The 13,931-nt window shown below is 36.9% G+C and overlaps 1 protein-coding gene across 5 annotated transcripts in view; it reads left to right on the top strand.

Annotated features, from left to right (window-relative positions):
- Window positions 1-13,295, top strand: part of LOC136839138 (43 kDa receptor-associated protein of the synapse) — a 555,854-nt gene extending 542,559 nt beyond the window's left edge. For 3 of the 5 annotated variants that reach the window (XM_067104811.1, XM_067104810.1, XM_067104809.1), the window contains 5 exons: window positions 1,171-1,678; window positions 1,981-2,079; window positions 3,180-3,371; window positions 10,078-10,280; window positions 10,566-12,860. In XM_067104811.1, the coding sequence (XP_066960912.1) occupies window positions 1,171-1,678; window positions 1,981-2,079; window positions 3,180-3,371; window positions 10,078-10,280; window positions 10,566-10,758 (1,195 nt within the window). In that variant the 3' untranslated portion in view covers window positions 10,759-12,860. Of the gene's footprint in view, window positions 1-1,170; window positions 1,679-1,980; window positions 2,080-3,179; window positions 3,372-10,077; window positions 10,281-10,565 lie in introns of all 5 variants that reach the window. The other 2 variants (XM_067104812.1, XM_067104813.1) reach the window with 1 other exon arrangement.
- The last annotated feature ends 636 nt before the right edge of the window (window positions 13,296-13,931 follow it).

Here is a 13,931-nt window from a genome sequence, read left to right as displayed (position 1 = left end):
ACCTGGCTTAACTACTTCATCTTTTATTTATTTAGAATTTTTCCATGATAAGAACCGCTAGTAGTGGCCGTGCAACGTACGTTTCTCCAGATATCTTGAGGCATTTTGGAGTTAATATTGTATGAAGAATGCTTGTGTATCGGCAACGGTGGAATTATGCAACGCGGGCTTCAAATGCAAATGTAAGTCAACTTTTACGTGAAGAGAATGAAGCTGAGGGCCATTCAAGCGAGAAGACGAGCATCATCTGTGCCGTTGAAGATGTCTTTTCTTAAAGAAGGGAGATGAGTGTCGTTTAGAGAAAAAGCGTCCGTGTTATTTTTAGACTCGAACATGTTTGCTGTTTTGCTTTGGGAGCTACGAGGCAATGAACACAAACGTATTATTTGTACAAAGTAAAAAAAAAAAAAAAAAAAACAGTAGCATCTTAAATTTCGCAGTTACATTTGTAACAAAATCAACATACAGTGTACTATTAAAAAAAGAGCAAATGTTTTCATGCTTGCAATGAATCCCTCGCCCCCCTCCCCCCAACACTTGATCTTCGTGCAGTTACAGTAAAGGCTGACGTTTTCCAATTTTTTTTTCTTGTTTCTGAAGTGTACGTTCTTATTGTCTCTGAAATTGCTTAGGTATTCTTTGGTTCTTTCAAAACACCGTAATGTAATTTCATTTTCCAAGGCCCAAACGTCCTCACGACATTCACATAACGATCCATTATTTTTTTTTATAAAAAATGTGAGGATCTTATCGACCAATGTTTTTTTGTTTTGTTTAATGCGAATAATATAGTATGCCGTCAAATTCGTACCAGATTCGCTTACAAAAAATACATATGAATCCCTAGATGTGCGGTGTTAGCACTCACGTTTTTTTCTGTTTTCCAGTGGTTGCACTTAATGCATTTTATATCATAGTCGTTTTCCTTGTCCGTTTTGTCTATCGACCATCGGCTCCAATTGTTATTATTCAATGAGAAACAATATTATTTATGTACGTGTTACTTTTTTTCCTGGTATAGTTTACCTAATGTCCTTTCTGTGGTTGGAGATAAACCGTTCTAAAAAAATGGAAAAATTGTAAATCTTTAACACATTCTTTTTGAAAACGCAGGCTGTATTTATTTTGGAATTCTTCATTTAGGCCTACTGACCTCACCATATTTTACAGAGAGATGCTAGACTTCGGCTTCCAGCAGCTAGACATTGCTAACGAAATGGATTCGCCCATGTTACGCGCCGAAGCCTACTTAACACTGGCTCGTGGCAATGAGCGGTTAGGCAACCTTGAAAAGGCTGTTTCCTACTGTCGTCATTCTCTGTACAACCAGTGTGATCAGTCGCGTACTACAGGGTATGTCCATCTCACTCTAGGCAACACCTACCTCGTTTACTCCAGCTTCAGCAAGTCGATCGAACATTACGAGCTAGCCCTGAAAGTCTCTAGAAGCATCCACGACACAGCCCTGGAACTCCAGGTGTACTGTGGCCTTGGGAGCACCTTCTGTCTCCTGCAGGATTATGAAAAATCCCTCTCGTTTAGTGCCAAGGCCTTTGAGCTCTCGAAAAGCTTTCATATTGCAGATCTGAATGCCAGGTTTCAAAGGCTCTCTTTAGTTACTCTCGCTACACCCCTTAGGAAGCTCGGGAGACTTCACGAAGCAAAGGACTGCTGCCAGGTAAGCTATTTCGAAAGAAAATTCATTTGTAGAATATTCAATTAATAACTTTATTGGTGACATTATCAGTCGGTAACTATATGTTATAAATGTATGGTAAGCATTTCCTTGATACATTTTAGTTAATAATGCTTCATTGCATATTGTTATTGCCAAAGGTACTATAACACTGAGCCAAGCTCCAGTATTGACTAATTAAGTTCTTCAAACCTGTTTGATTTTGCCAGAAAAGTTATTCAAATTTCGAATGTGGGCAATGGAAAGCAAACGGAAACTCATGGTATTTTGTGTGATATTTGCAGGATGCTCTGAAAATGGCTCTAACAGCAGGAGACCGGCCCACCCAGGCAAGATGCATGACCATCCTTGCCGATATACATCGCCAGTGTCTAGATGTTCAGGTAAATTAAGAACGGGCAATTATCTGTTTTAGTTACTGCAGATCATAGTAAAGACGTCTATTATTCTTATGGAACCAACTTTCTTTAACTCATTTCGTTTACCAGCGTGTCACTATCATTTTATACAAATTTCCATCAGAATACAAAGGTATTGATATGACTTTAAGCAATCAGCAATCATTGGGTAACATCAAAGTTTTGGGTGTTGCTGCATTAAGTAAATGCTGAAAAAGTTGGTTTAGTTTATCGACAGTTGATGTGTAGAGACAATATTACAGTTAAATCTTCTGAAGGCCGGTTCTCTGAATGTTTTTTAGCCATTTTATTTTGACCACATAAACTCCTGTCTTCAGTAGATGACCACATAAGACGCATTAAAAAAGTATTTTAATAAAATTTAATGCAGAAAGCATTTTGTTTTTAAAAAAAAGAGCATTTTGTTTTGAAAAAAGTTTAAAAAGCAATTTTAAATATACATATCTAGATTTGTTGAGCAATCGCTGTCAGTTCATGAGTTCTTTAGCCCCTTTTAATGTGGTTACAAATAAGTTTTTAAAATATTTCTTAAAGTCTGAGCCCAAGATCTAAAGACTGACATGGCAAACCATCATCTCTCAGCGTGAAATTCTGAGTAAAATGTCCATAAGTATGCATACTTTTTAGTTCTTGTTTCGAAACGATCCTGTAATTTGGTTGATCTTCACTGGTATGAGGAGCTATGTCGAGATTAATCAAACTGCCGTTTAAAAGCAAAGTCGTCCTTATACTTTTAAATATTTCTGTTCTTGTGGGCAGTCTCCTCAGTATCTTGCCAGTAGGAAATTTCTGGTCTTAAATACAAGATACATATACCTTTGACATAGATAATTAGTGAGAAGTTCAGGTGCCTGAAGCTGACCAGTATTGTATTATACCATAATATTAATTGTTTTGAAGAATTAAAGCACAGTGTTAGCTGATGGTGGCAAAATAAAATTTTGTGTGAGAGAGAGAGAGAGAGAGAGAGAGAGAGAGAGAGAGAGAGAGAGAGAGAGAGAGAGAGAGAGAGAGAGAGAGAGAGAGCTGTTTTATGAAAATTTTCCACATCTCAAACATTGCAGAGAGCTTACAAGCGTTATGAAGCAAGTATGCAACTGATGGCCCATCTGGAAGACCGTTATGGGCAACTTATTGCCCTTAATGGTATGGCCAAGACCCTCGGACTGATGAGGAGGCAGTCCAAAATATGTGACTGTCGGCCTCTGGAGATCAACAACAAGGTCATCGACCTGGCTTCTACCCTTGGATGCAAAGTAAGACCACATAAGTCTTGGTGTCATTTGGATATCATTTACCTGCAGTTTGTTAATTACAGGCAATTCCAAATGGTTTTCTGCTATTTAGCCTCTTTCATGTTAGTTTTGTATTCCTTAGAGTACTAGCCAAGAATATATGTGTTTCGACATACAGCCACTTCCCCCAATAGGAGATGGCCCAAAGAAAACAAATAGCACAATGGTCAGTGAATGAACTGTGATTGAACCTCTTGTGTGGTAACATTTCTCAGAATTAGCCAGTTTATACCTACACAAAAGGCAAATGATTTACATGTACTGTTCCATTCATTTCCATCTGTCATGCACTCTAGTGCCTGCATGGATATTAAGGCCATTCCATAGCAGTACTTCATAACTCCATCTACCTATCACTTTCTAGGTCATCCTCTTCCTTCTTGCTCTTATTGAATGGATTGGAATATAAAATTTATGCAAAAGGCCAAGTGGTGGGACCTAGAGGGTCATTCATAGCTGAAAGGAAAATGGGGGGAGACAGGTTTTAAAGGTGTAATAGGAGGAAAATCTCGTAGTTACTTGAAACAATTTTTATGGAAGGGTGGAAAGTAAGAACCTTCCTCTTTTCCAGGTTATGCACTTTTCATCAACCCATCCTCCTCCATTCTTTCAACAAGACCAAAACAACCTCAAAACAAGCCATTCTTTAACCTGCACTAACCTTTCACCATTTTTAATTATTTTCACATTTCTCATCCTTTCAATTTTCTTGCACTACATATACTGCACAAATAATTCATCTTGGTCGCATCAAGTTTTGTGCACAGGGGTTTCATCCTTGATTCAGCAGTTAGTGTCAGTAACATCATGAGATTAATTGCTCTGGAACACCTTCCATCCCATTCGGAAGGTTTATTGTTGGAAAAGAGGCTTTATAAATACCTCAACTGTTTAGATATGCCTCTTGTCTGTACTTGAACTTCATAACCTCTTCACAATTTCTTTCCATTCACGAAGGACTGAATTATCTTCTGACAGCTTCTCTCCATTTGGACTTTTTATTTCAAGTGTTATTTGCTTATTAATTTTTTCTGCAATTACTTCCCTTCAGTACAACTGTACTCTATTGCAAATACAGTCTATATATTTATTTTAACAATTAATTTGAAAAATTTACACTATATACAGTAAATACAGGTGATGTTTGGTGCAACAAGTTGACATTTTCCAGCTTGTTGAGCTAATGATAGGATATTGTTGACCAAACCTAAGGACAAAGCAGAGCTACTCTGTAATGCCTTGGAGGCTAAACAATCTTTTAACATAAACATTTTATTTTAGGGATATTAACACGAACCTGAATAACCTAGTATTGCTGTTTGCCCTTCTCACAGGATTAAATTACCTACAGAAGCAAGATTTCATATTAAGTCTAATACTATTTTTATTACCATGTAGACATGAGTCATGGTAAAACCAGGAGACTCCTGCCTATCTAAAAGATTTTGTTGATTTTACATAAGCTTTAAGTACATAGGAGCCAGAAGCCAGGATAGTTTGAAATTATAATGTAATGGAATTACAGAAGTTCCATATGTAGATGAAGTGGAATGGAGTGGAATATAAAATTTTGCTAAAGATCTAGTGTAAGCAGTGATCAAGGAACTGATCGATCCATTCGGGGGTGTTGCCATCAGTGTCCCTCATCAGGTGCACTGTAGGCACTACTAAAGAGTTTTTGCTGGGTCCCTTTGTTCGAGTTGCATCCACTTTTTACCCTTTACTTTACCTTCATTTCTGCTTCCTTTCCTCAGTTTTCTTGTCCAATACCTTTAACTGTTACTTCTTAGTGCAACTGTGGGTTTTCTCCCAGTTCCACCCTTAGAACCTCGTACTTCATTCCCTATATTTTCAGGATCTCTGTATCTTGCTGTCCAACCACTCCAACTCCCTCTTTTCACTGTTTTAAGTGCTGAATGGCTGAGAGTACCCTACAGCTTCTTGATAGCCTAAATTTCATAAATCAGTTGAAATCATAGAACTGGTCATAGGTTGAGATGAAGGAAGACAAGAGACTATAGGTGAAAGAAGACAGGAGACTATAGGCTTACATGTCTCACAGAGACTAGGGGAGGACCATTGGGCAAACAGCTCAAGAATTTTAAGTAAAATTTGAGTGGCCAAGATAGCAGACCCATGAGAAGTCAAGTTTTGGGGCTTATAGGTACAGACTTTGCAGGCAGAGGTATTACTGGAAAGATGAGCCACAGCATGTGGAGATACCAGTAGAGACGTAGGAACTGAGGGCAAGGAAGTTGGGGTCATTGTGGCATAGACACCAAAGTGACTGCAGTACTTAGTGAAGGTAAGGGAACTGAAGCTGAATACAACAGGACAGGGCAATGGGCAAGGCTGGGGAAGCTGCACTGTTTGAGGAAACAAGATTATACGTGTAAAACAGACTGACAAAATTACCTTGAAAAAATGAAGAGAAAGGAGGCAAGAATATAGAGTTGCTGAAGTTTAAGGGTTGTCCACAGAAGCTGGAAGACTGAGTACACAAGAACAGTTAAAAACTCAGGAACACTAGGGTACATGGAGGCAGTCAAGCACAAGGGCAAACTGTCGTATGCAGTGGTGTAGAAAACACACGAGCATTTGATGATGTCTAGTATGCTGAAATGACTAAGGCCATGGGAGCTCCAGCATTCCTAACATAGCAGCAGCAGGTGTGAGAACAATAAGTTGAGACCACAAGTACAGTGATGCTTGTGGCAGGGACTAACTCTTGAACCTTTGAGTCAATGGGGGAAAGGATTGTCCCTGAAGATCAGTAACGTGAGACCGTAACCTCAGCCAAAGGCCTGAAAGTTGAGGTGGAAGAGGGGGTGACTTGCGCAAGAGGAGAGAGTAGGTAGATGGGTGGCATGAAGGCAGAGGCAACAAAGACACCAAACAAAGAATCTAGCTGGTCCCTACCAGTGACAGTCAGGAAGCCATGTGGTTAGGGGGACATCAGTGGAGGGAAAACTCATATGGAGAGTAAACAGTCCTGAGTACACAAGTGATAGTTGACAAGGGCAAGAAAGTCCATAAACAGTTGTATGTAGAAGGAGGAAGCCTTGTTTAGAAGACACCTGTAGTCTTAGAGCAGTGAGCTTGCCCTGATGACATACCAGCAGAGGAATAAGAATACCATATTGCTGGTAGAAATGGTGTTGCCCAAATTACCATCTTTGTTCTTCAGGCCCATATGCACATTGCACATGTAAAAGCCAACACTTGGCCCATGAGTCTTTCTCCATAGACAACATAAAAGTGCTGCAGGACTTGCCATCAGCACTAGTGTTTGAAGCATAATGCCAATGGGAATAAAATACCAAAAAACACATAAATAAAATTAAATACAAACAAAACCACACCATACCCTGAGTACAAATGTTGAAAAAGAGGTAACTGTTACTGTGAAAGAGGCAAAAAGGAAGTGATTGCACAAAGCAAACATTTCTGTGAAAACATAAGGGTAGGGGAAAAAAGTTTGGTAACATCCCCAAAAACAAAAATACAGTAAGCAGAACTCAACAGGAGCTGTAACAGAACAAGGAACTGAGATGGTGGTCACGGTAAAACTCAAAGCAGCAGCTAGTTAGAACATTTGATTTGATAATGGCAAAATTGCCCCTGAAGATTGCACCTTGACAATAACCATGCCAAAACATCCTTATCCATGGGTGAGAAAGAGGATTTGGAAGAAAAAGGGCCAACTGGAGAAGGTGGGGAGGTCATACAGAGAGATAGCATAAAGATGGAAACAGCAGATGAAGGCTCTGGCAGATCACTCCCAGGGGTACGCATGAAGCCTTAGGGTGAAGGAGGTATCAGTGAAGAGAACGCATCTAAAGAATAAACAGTCAAAAAAGACATGGACATTGGTCTACAAGGGCAAAATGATTTAGTAGTAGTACAAGGCAGCACGGAAGAGGAGGAAGCCTTGTTCAAAGACAATAGTGATTTGCCCCTCGCAGTCAGGAGGCAATGAGTCAAGCATGATGACTCATCAACAGAGAAGGAGGAACATTGATTTCTTGTTGACATGACATTGCCCAAAATTGTTCTTTAGGCCAGACCTTGCAAACTGCAAAGATAAGGGTAGGAGAATGGCATCTATAAGAAGGGCATTGCAAAAGGGTCCTTCCCAAGGACAATATAGGTGTTGCAAGATTTACCATTTCTTGTGGCACAAGTATGTTGAGGTATGATGACTAGGGAATGAAATGACACACTCGCCATTAAACAAAGAAAATCATGTAATAAGCTGAAAAAAAAGTACAGAACAAGAGGTAACTCTTATCGGGAAAAGGGAAAAAAGGAAATGAATAGACTTTGCAAATACTTGAACCATGATCTGAACAAGGCAAGGGAAAAAGTTAAGACAAGAACCCCAAAAACTACTAAAATTATTTGAACATTATCAGCCAGTGATAAAACACCAAAAACTAAGTTGCCAAAAGTTATATGGCTTAGGAAAGACTGTCAAAAACAAAATTGAAGAGCACGAAGCTACTTAAAGTAACAATGGGGTAACACATCAGTTGCCAGCTGAGAGGTAATGCACTTAGACAAAACACTAAGTATTATAAGCACATCACACAAAACAAAAATGAAATGTCAAAACTGAAATTGAAATCCTGCCAATGACACTTTGGTAAACAGTAAAAAAAAAAAAATCACTGGCAAACCGTGAAGCAAACCAAGGTACTGTACTCGGAAGAGTAAGTATTAGTAGACTACATACAAGGATCCAGGAGTTAACTGGAATCATTGCCTTAGAAATCCTTTGCTTGTTCACCAGGATGCATTCTGTGTAGTGAGTTTTTATAAAAACATGAATGTAAAATCAGAAATTCAGTAAAAATGAATGAAAAATACAAAAAACATAAATGAAATGGCTTTATAGATATTATCAAGTAGCTTAACCTTTCGCTGTGAGCCTGTTATCGTCACTAGTGACAAGATCAGTGGCCTGCTAATTGTGTAACTGGCTGATTTTCCCCCTTTTATATTTATACTCCAATGCTTTGTTAGTTTTATGACATAATATTTCACTGTCATATTATTATAATGTTTTATTATACAGTGATAATACTGTATATGCAAATATGTAGGTAATTATTCAAATACTGAATCATGTAGCTTTTATTGGTGATTCATTTCAGTGTGATACCTCTCAAAGCATGGAGTAAAGTAATGCCATTTTTGTTATTTGGTTTGAAAATCTTTATCACAAACCTTGAACACTTGCTCTTGGACAAAAATTTCACATGGGGAACCTCACAAAAAAAATAAAGAGACTTGACATTCTGTAGAAAATGTGAATATATCTCCAATAAAAGTTTCAGGGCACTGATTTTTTACGAACTGAATTTTCAGTAGTCTTCCATTCACAAATTTTATCACGATTCTTTGTTTACTCACACACCACCACTGGTGCTTGACAAATCTGTCTGTCTTCCTCTCTGATTCATGATCATCTGTCATTCCCTCTGATTCATGATCATCTTTGATAAAACCTCAAGTCTAAAAATTATCTACCTAAGGTAGGTTTGTGTATAACTACAATGTAATAAACATCACCATGTTCACTACTGTTAATATCAGAAGTATCTGGTAGTTCAGGTCTACTACTGTCAATGTCATTTCCAAACAAAATCCATCAAGTGAAAACCCCTCCCTCTATGGCATTTTGACGGTTACTGAAGGTCCCTTGTCTCAAGATTATCCTGTAAGTTGGAAATCAAATATTGCCATTTGTTGCTAGAATATAGACAATAGCTCATTAAAATGATGAGGGGAAATGGGCCACCTATTACAAGCTGCCTAACTAGAACCAAAAGCATGACTGAGGAGATCAGTCCCATGCAGTGAAAGGGGTAACTAAGTCCCCAATCACACTAGATGAAGATGAATGCTTATATGTAATGTATACAGGTCAAAAAGTTTTTATAGAACAGTATAGTCTCACAATTTAAAATTAAGAAATTGATCTAATGTCATGTTCATTGGTTGTCACTTTGAAAGATCTCATGACACAACAGGGAATGTTTGAGATAAATGTACTTCACAGTCATATTTTAAAATGCTATAAATCTTGTTTGTACTTGTATTCTTGTTACATGGGTTTGATTATGAAGCAGGAATTTTGTCCAAGCACTTCTTGTTACTAGTAATCTTGATAAAAGCAGATTGTGAAATTTGTAAAAGTTGTCTTCATTGATAAATAATTTACTGTACTTTTAATAGTTCCCACAATTGACTGAGGTATGCATGAGCTTTAAATTTGTGTTTCCTTTAGCATTGTGAAACATTATTAAACTTAAACCAGATTTTCTCCTTTCATGTTACTCCATAATTTTGACAACATGCTTTCCCCATAGGATACTGTTATTACAACAAATATAAAAACCGTACATGTTCTCATGAATTTTTCTATACTTTCTATGAAATATTTGGTTACACAGTAAGTAGGTGTTGTCTTCTAAGTTGTCAGAAATCATCAATTTATGCTCAATAATACAAGTAATTTGGTTGGTAATACAGACTTGTATGCATGTAAAGAAATTTTTTACTTTAAATATTAAAGGTATCTCATCATGCTCTGTCTGTACAGCTATTACATAAATCTTCAGACATTACATTCATTTTCACATTGTTTTCAATTTTTGTATAGCTTATCATGCGATCAGCACATGTGCGTCTTGGTGAATTGTATCGTGTTTTGAATGACGAGGAAAACCACTCCCTCCAAGAGCGTCTCGCCAGCTGCTTGACAGATGAAATGGAGCTAGTGTGTGGCGTCTGCAAGGAGCGCTATGGTGATCAAGGTGGCAACTCCCTCGATGCTTTACCCTGCTCCCACATCTTCCATGCCAAGTAGGTTCCCTTTACCCCACCACACCTCGGAGACCGTTCCATCAATATTGGAGAATTTTACGTAGTCTTCATCTATTGCCTCTCCTGTGGACCTTTTACTAAGTGTAACACACCTTTTTGCCCAAAGAACTAGGGCAATTCCCCTTGGATGTTTATGCACTAAGTAGAATTCTTTAGAAAGTATCCAGGTGCTTCATAATAGAAATACATATCATTAAAAGTGTGAATTGAAACTCATTTTTGTTTTCCACCTTGAGGAGTATTGTACCCTTGTTCTCATTTCAGATGTGTTAGGGACCTGATGGCATCTGGAGATCGCAAAAAGAAAAAACGTATCTGCCCAGACTGTCGCAAATCGCTCAATTCCCGTCTGATGCTCATATGCTATGATGAGTTGAAGGCAGCTTATAATGATGGTCGGGCCCCAACTTTTCCACGCTACCAACCATCCCCCTCTTCAGATGACCAGCCCCTCTGATATTCAACCATTTACTCTCCTCTTACATTGAAAGATGACATATGCTTTTGGCTCATTTGTTGTACATGAGGACTTCAGTCACACAACCACTGTTTTAAATTTATTCTTCAAGAGGTGAAAAAATAACAGCATTTGAAGTGAGTTGGCTCACTTTCAGGAAAGCTGGCATCAGTATAACTTACATAGTATAGCAAAGTGGTAACAATGATGCAATCAAGGTGCAAATCTGATCTCTGTTTTGAGCTTCAGTTATTCCCAGGTGCCCACAAGTACTGAAACCATGTTATTGAAGACTAAATGGCCCTTCTTATTTCCTTTTGATCCCTCCAAAGTTAGTCATAATTGTTGCTGCAAGTACAGTACTCCTTCCTCTAATGAGGATAATTGATTGTATGTTCATAAGTAGCACATTTCCTAAGTGAAAATCTGATAGTAAGTTGGATGGTGCCATTGTGCTGGCAGTCATTGTGAGGTCACTTTTGGAACTGAAGGCATTTGGCTGGCATTTAGTAGAATGTAGACATATCGCTCCATGCCACTCACCATAGATTGATGGTCAAAGGCAGAAATAAAATAGGATGAAAATCCCAAATAGCCCAGCCCACTGAATGCAACACGGGCTGACTAGTACTCGCAAACATGATTTTGTTCTTTTGGATGTTTTTGTAACAATACAGTATCTTAACATTAAACATTCAATAGATTCAGAAAATATAAGGGTACAGAACCTGTATTGATAATGATTACTGCCACAAGTCACAGCTGTGTGATAAATAGGAATTTGATACTTCCTGACTATCCAGTGTCTTTCACTGTGGTATTACTATCACATACCCCTGGACACGTGAACAGTACTGTATCATTCATTTTTCTTCACCTGCCAAGGTCTGTTAGTGTTATTTATGATGGTATACAAAGGAAAAGTCTATTGAAATTGTATACTAACTTTAGTGATGATTTTAATAATTAACTGTGACCATTATTGGAACTCAGTATAGTACAGTATTTGGGTGTATCAATACAAGGGTTGAAAATTACTGTACTTTGTAAATAAAAAGTTAAAAAAATATCGTGAAATGTTGTTACATACTGTTATGGCTACCAACAGTGAAAAAACAATACTGTTATAGTGAACTTTGTAAGTCATTTTATACTTTGGTGATTACTCTGAAAAAATGAATACATTACATTGTAAAATAATAAATCCAGAAAAGCACCTTATAAAATAGTATATTCATTGGATGCTCAGTCAGTACAGCAATGACAATCACAAATTTTTATCATTTAACAGGAAAAATTTCACTAATAGACTACCATTTTCGTCTGGAAAAAATTATTTAATATTAAACTTATAAAAACCAGAAGCTTTCAAAATGTAGAGCTTAGGAATGGAGACAGTTTCGATAAGGATCATAATACAATACAGTACTTGAAAATATTTTTCAGTAATCCATTGTGAGTGTGGAACCATCTATTAGTAAGGAAATAATATATCCTGAGCTTCTAAACATTTTTTGTGCATGTTTACCTGCTTATCTTAACATATTCTTGGACCCTTTAAGTTGAAGTTAGGGGTCAAGCCTAATCAATTCATCATCTTTTGTATTCCACTGCTGTCAGTGGGTTTTGTAAACTGCTCTTTCAACTTATACCAATGAAAGAATTTATGTATGACTGTAAATTATTTAACATAATTTTAGGAGTTCAAGGTGTCTTTGTCAATCTGTCTAATTGTAAAAACACTGAATACGACTCAAATATCAGCTCCTTGTAAGGTAGGGTAGGGTACATTATCAAGGTGCCAGATATTTTTTTACATGCATAGCTAAAAGTAGTGATTTTTTGTTTAACAAATTAGTGATATAAATGCCACATATTCAAATAAATTCAGACACAAATATTCACATCATACAAACTTCATTGTATGAGGCAGAAAAAAAAATACTTTGGTACTAAGAAGTAGCTTCTGATTTAGAGTGAAATAAAGTATTTCATTTTCCACTGTGTTGATAATTTATTCTAAACATCAGAATAACTCATCAACACAAACTTCTTACAAACAGCTTTAACAGAAATAACCTATTAAATATTTTTTCAGTGAAGTTGACAAGTTTTCATGAAAACCTATAACAGAAAACAAAGGACTAAAATTTTAACACTTAAATTCTACCATGTGTTCCTTTGAATTAATACATAAACTTAGAATGTTTTCTACAACAGTGAACTGGTTAATGTAAGAAAAGATTTTAAATCTAATAGCAAATGTTACCATCTTTAAAAAATTAATAACCCTGCATGCAATTGTAGTCAAAATTTATTGAGAATTTTTTTTTTTTTTTATCAAAATCATACTTACTAAATATAGACAGATTTTCTAAGGCCATTACATAGTAGTTGATCAACAAAACTCTGGCAGTTAAATATAATGTCATATCATTTCATGTAAACATTAGCAAATTAGCAGAATTGTGAAACAAACACTCCAGTGATCATTACTACTGGTATATGAGATGAAAATGGGAAGTCCCAAAACAAAACTAAAATACCTTAATATCTTCTTTTATCATAGATTTTGTTTAGAAACTTTTATCAATACAGGCAGTCCCCGGTTATCGGCGATCCGGTTTTTCGGTGCTTGTCTAGCAGTTAAAAAAAAAGGCTATTTTCAGTGTCGATATGTGCCAATTTCCACTTATCGGCGCTGATACATACCTAACAGAGGCGCCGATCTCCGGTTATTGGCACCGATACTCGGTTATCAGTGCCGATAATCGCCGATCTTCGGTTATTGGCAATTTTTGCTTATCGTCACGCCATCAGAACGGAACCCCCACCAATAACCAAGGACTACCTGTACTAATTTCAGTATCTAGAAATTTACCTAATATATGAGATTACTTATCAGTATTAAAAACTTAAAGAATTCCAAGATATACAGATCGGACATCAAACAGGATATCTTTTCTTTAAAAATAACAGATCACTAATACATCTAGAAGTGATGATATGCAAGTCTTCCATCCATATGGTTAATTAAAAATTGACAAAATAATTACAAATACAAAACTTCATCTTAAATTTACTATTAGTAATGTTAATTTTTCATGTTTGCAAAATGTAACAAGATCATGTGGCAGTGCAGTATATGGTGTATTAAAATCAAATCTGTTTAA

Source organism: Macrobrachium rosenbergii, chromosome 6, assembly GCF_040412425.1.
Source record: "Macrobrachium rosenbergii isolate ZJJX-2024 chromosome 6, ASM4041242v1, whole genome shotgun sequence".
In the NCBI taxonomy this organism is placed as follows: Eukaryota; Metazoa; Arthropoda; class Malacostraca; order Decapoda; family Palaemonidae; genus Macrobrachium; species Macrobrachium rosenbergii.
This window is presented reverse-complemented; position numbering and strand designations above follow the sequence as displayed.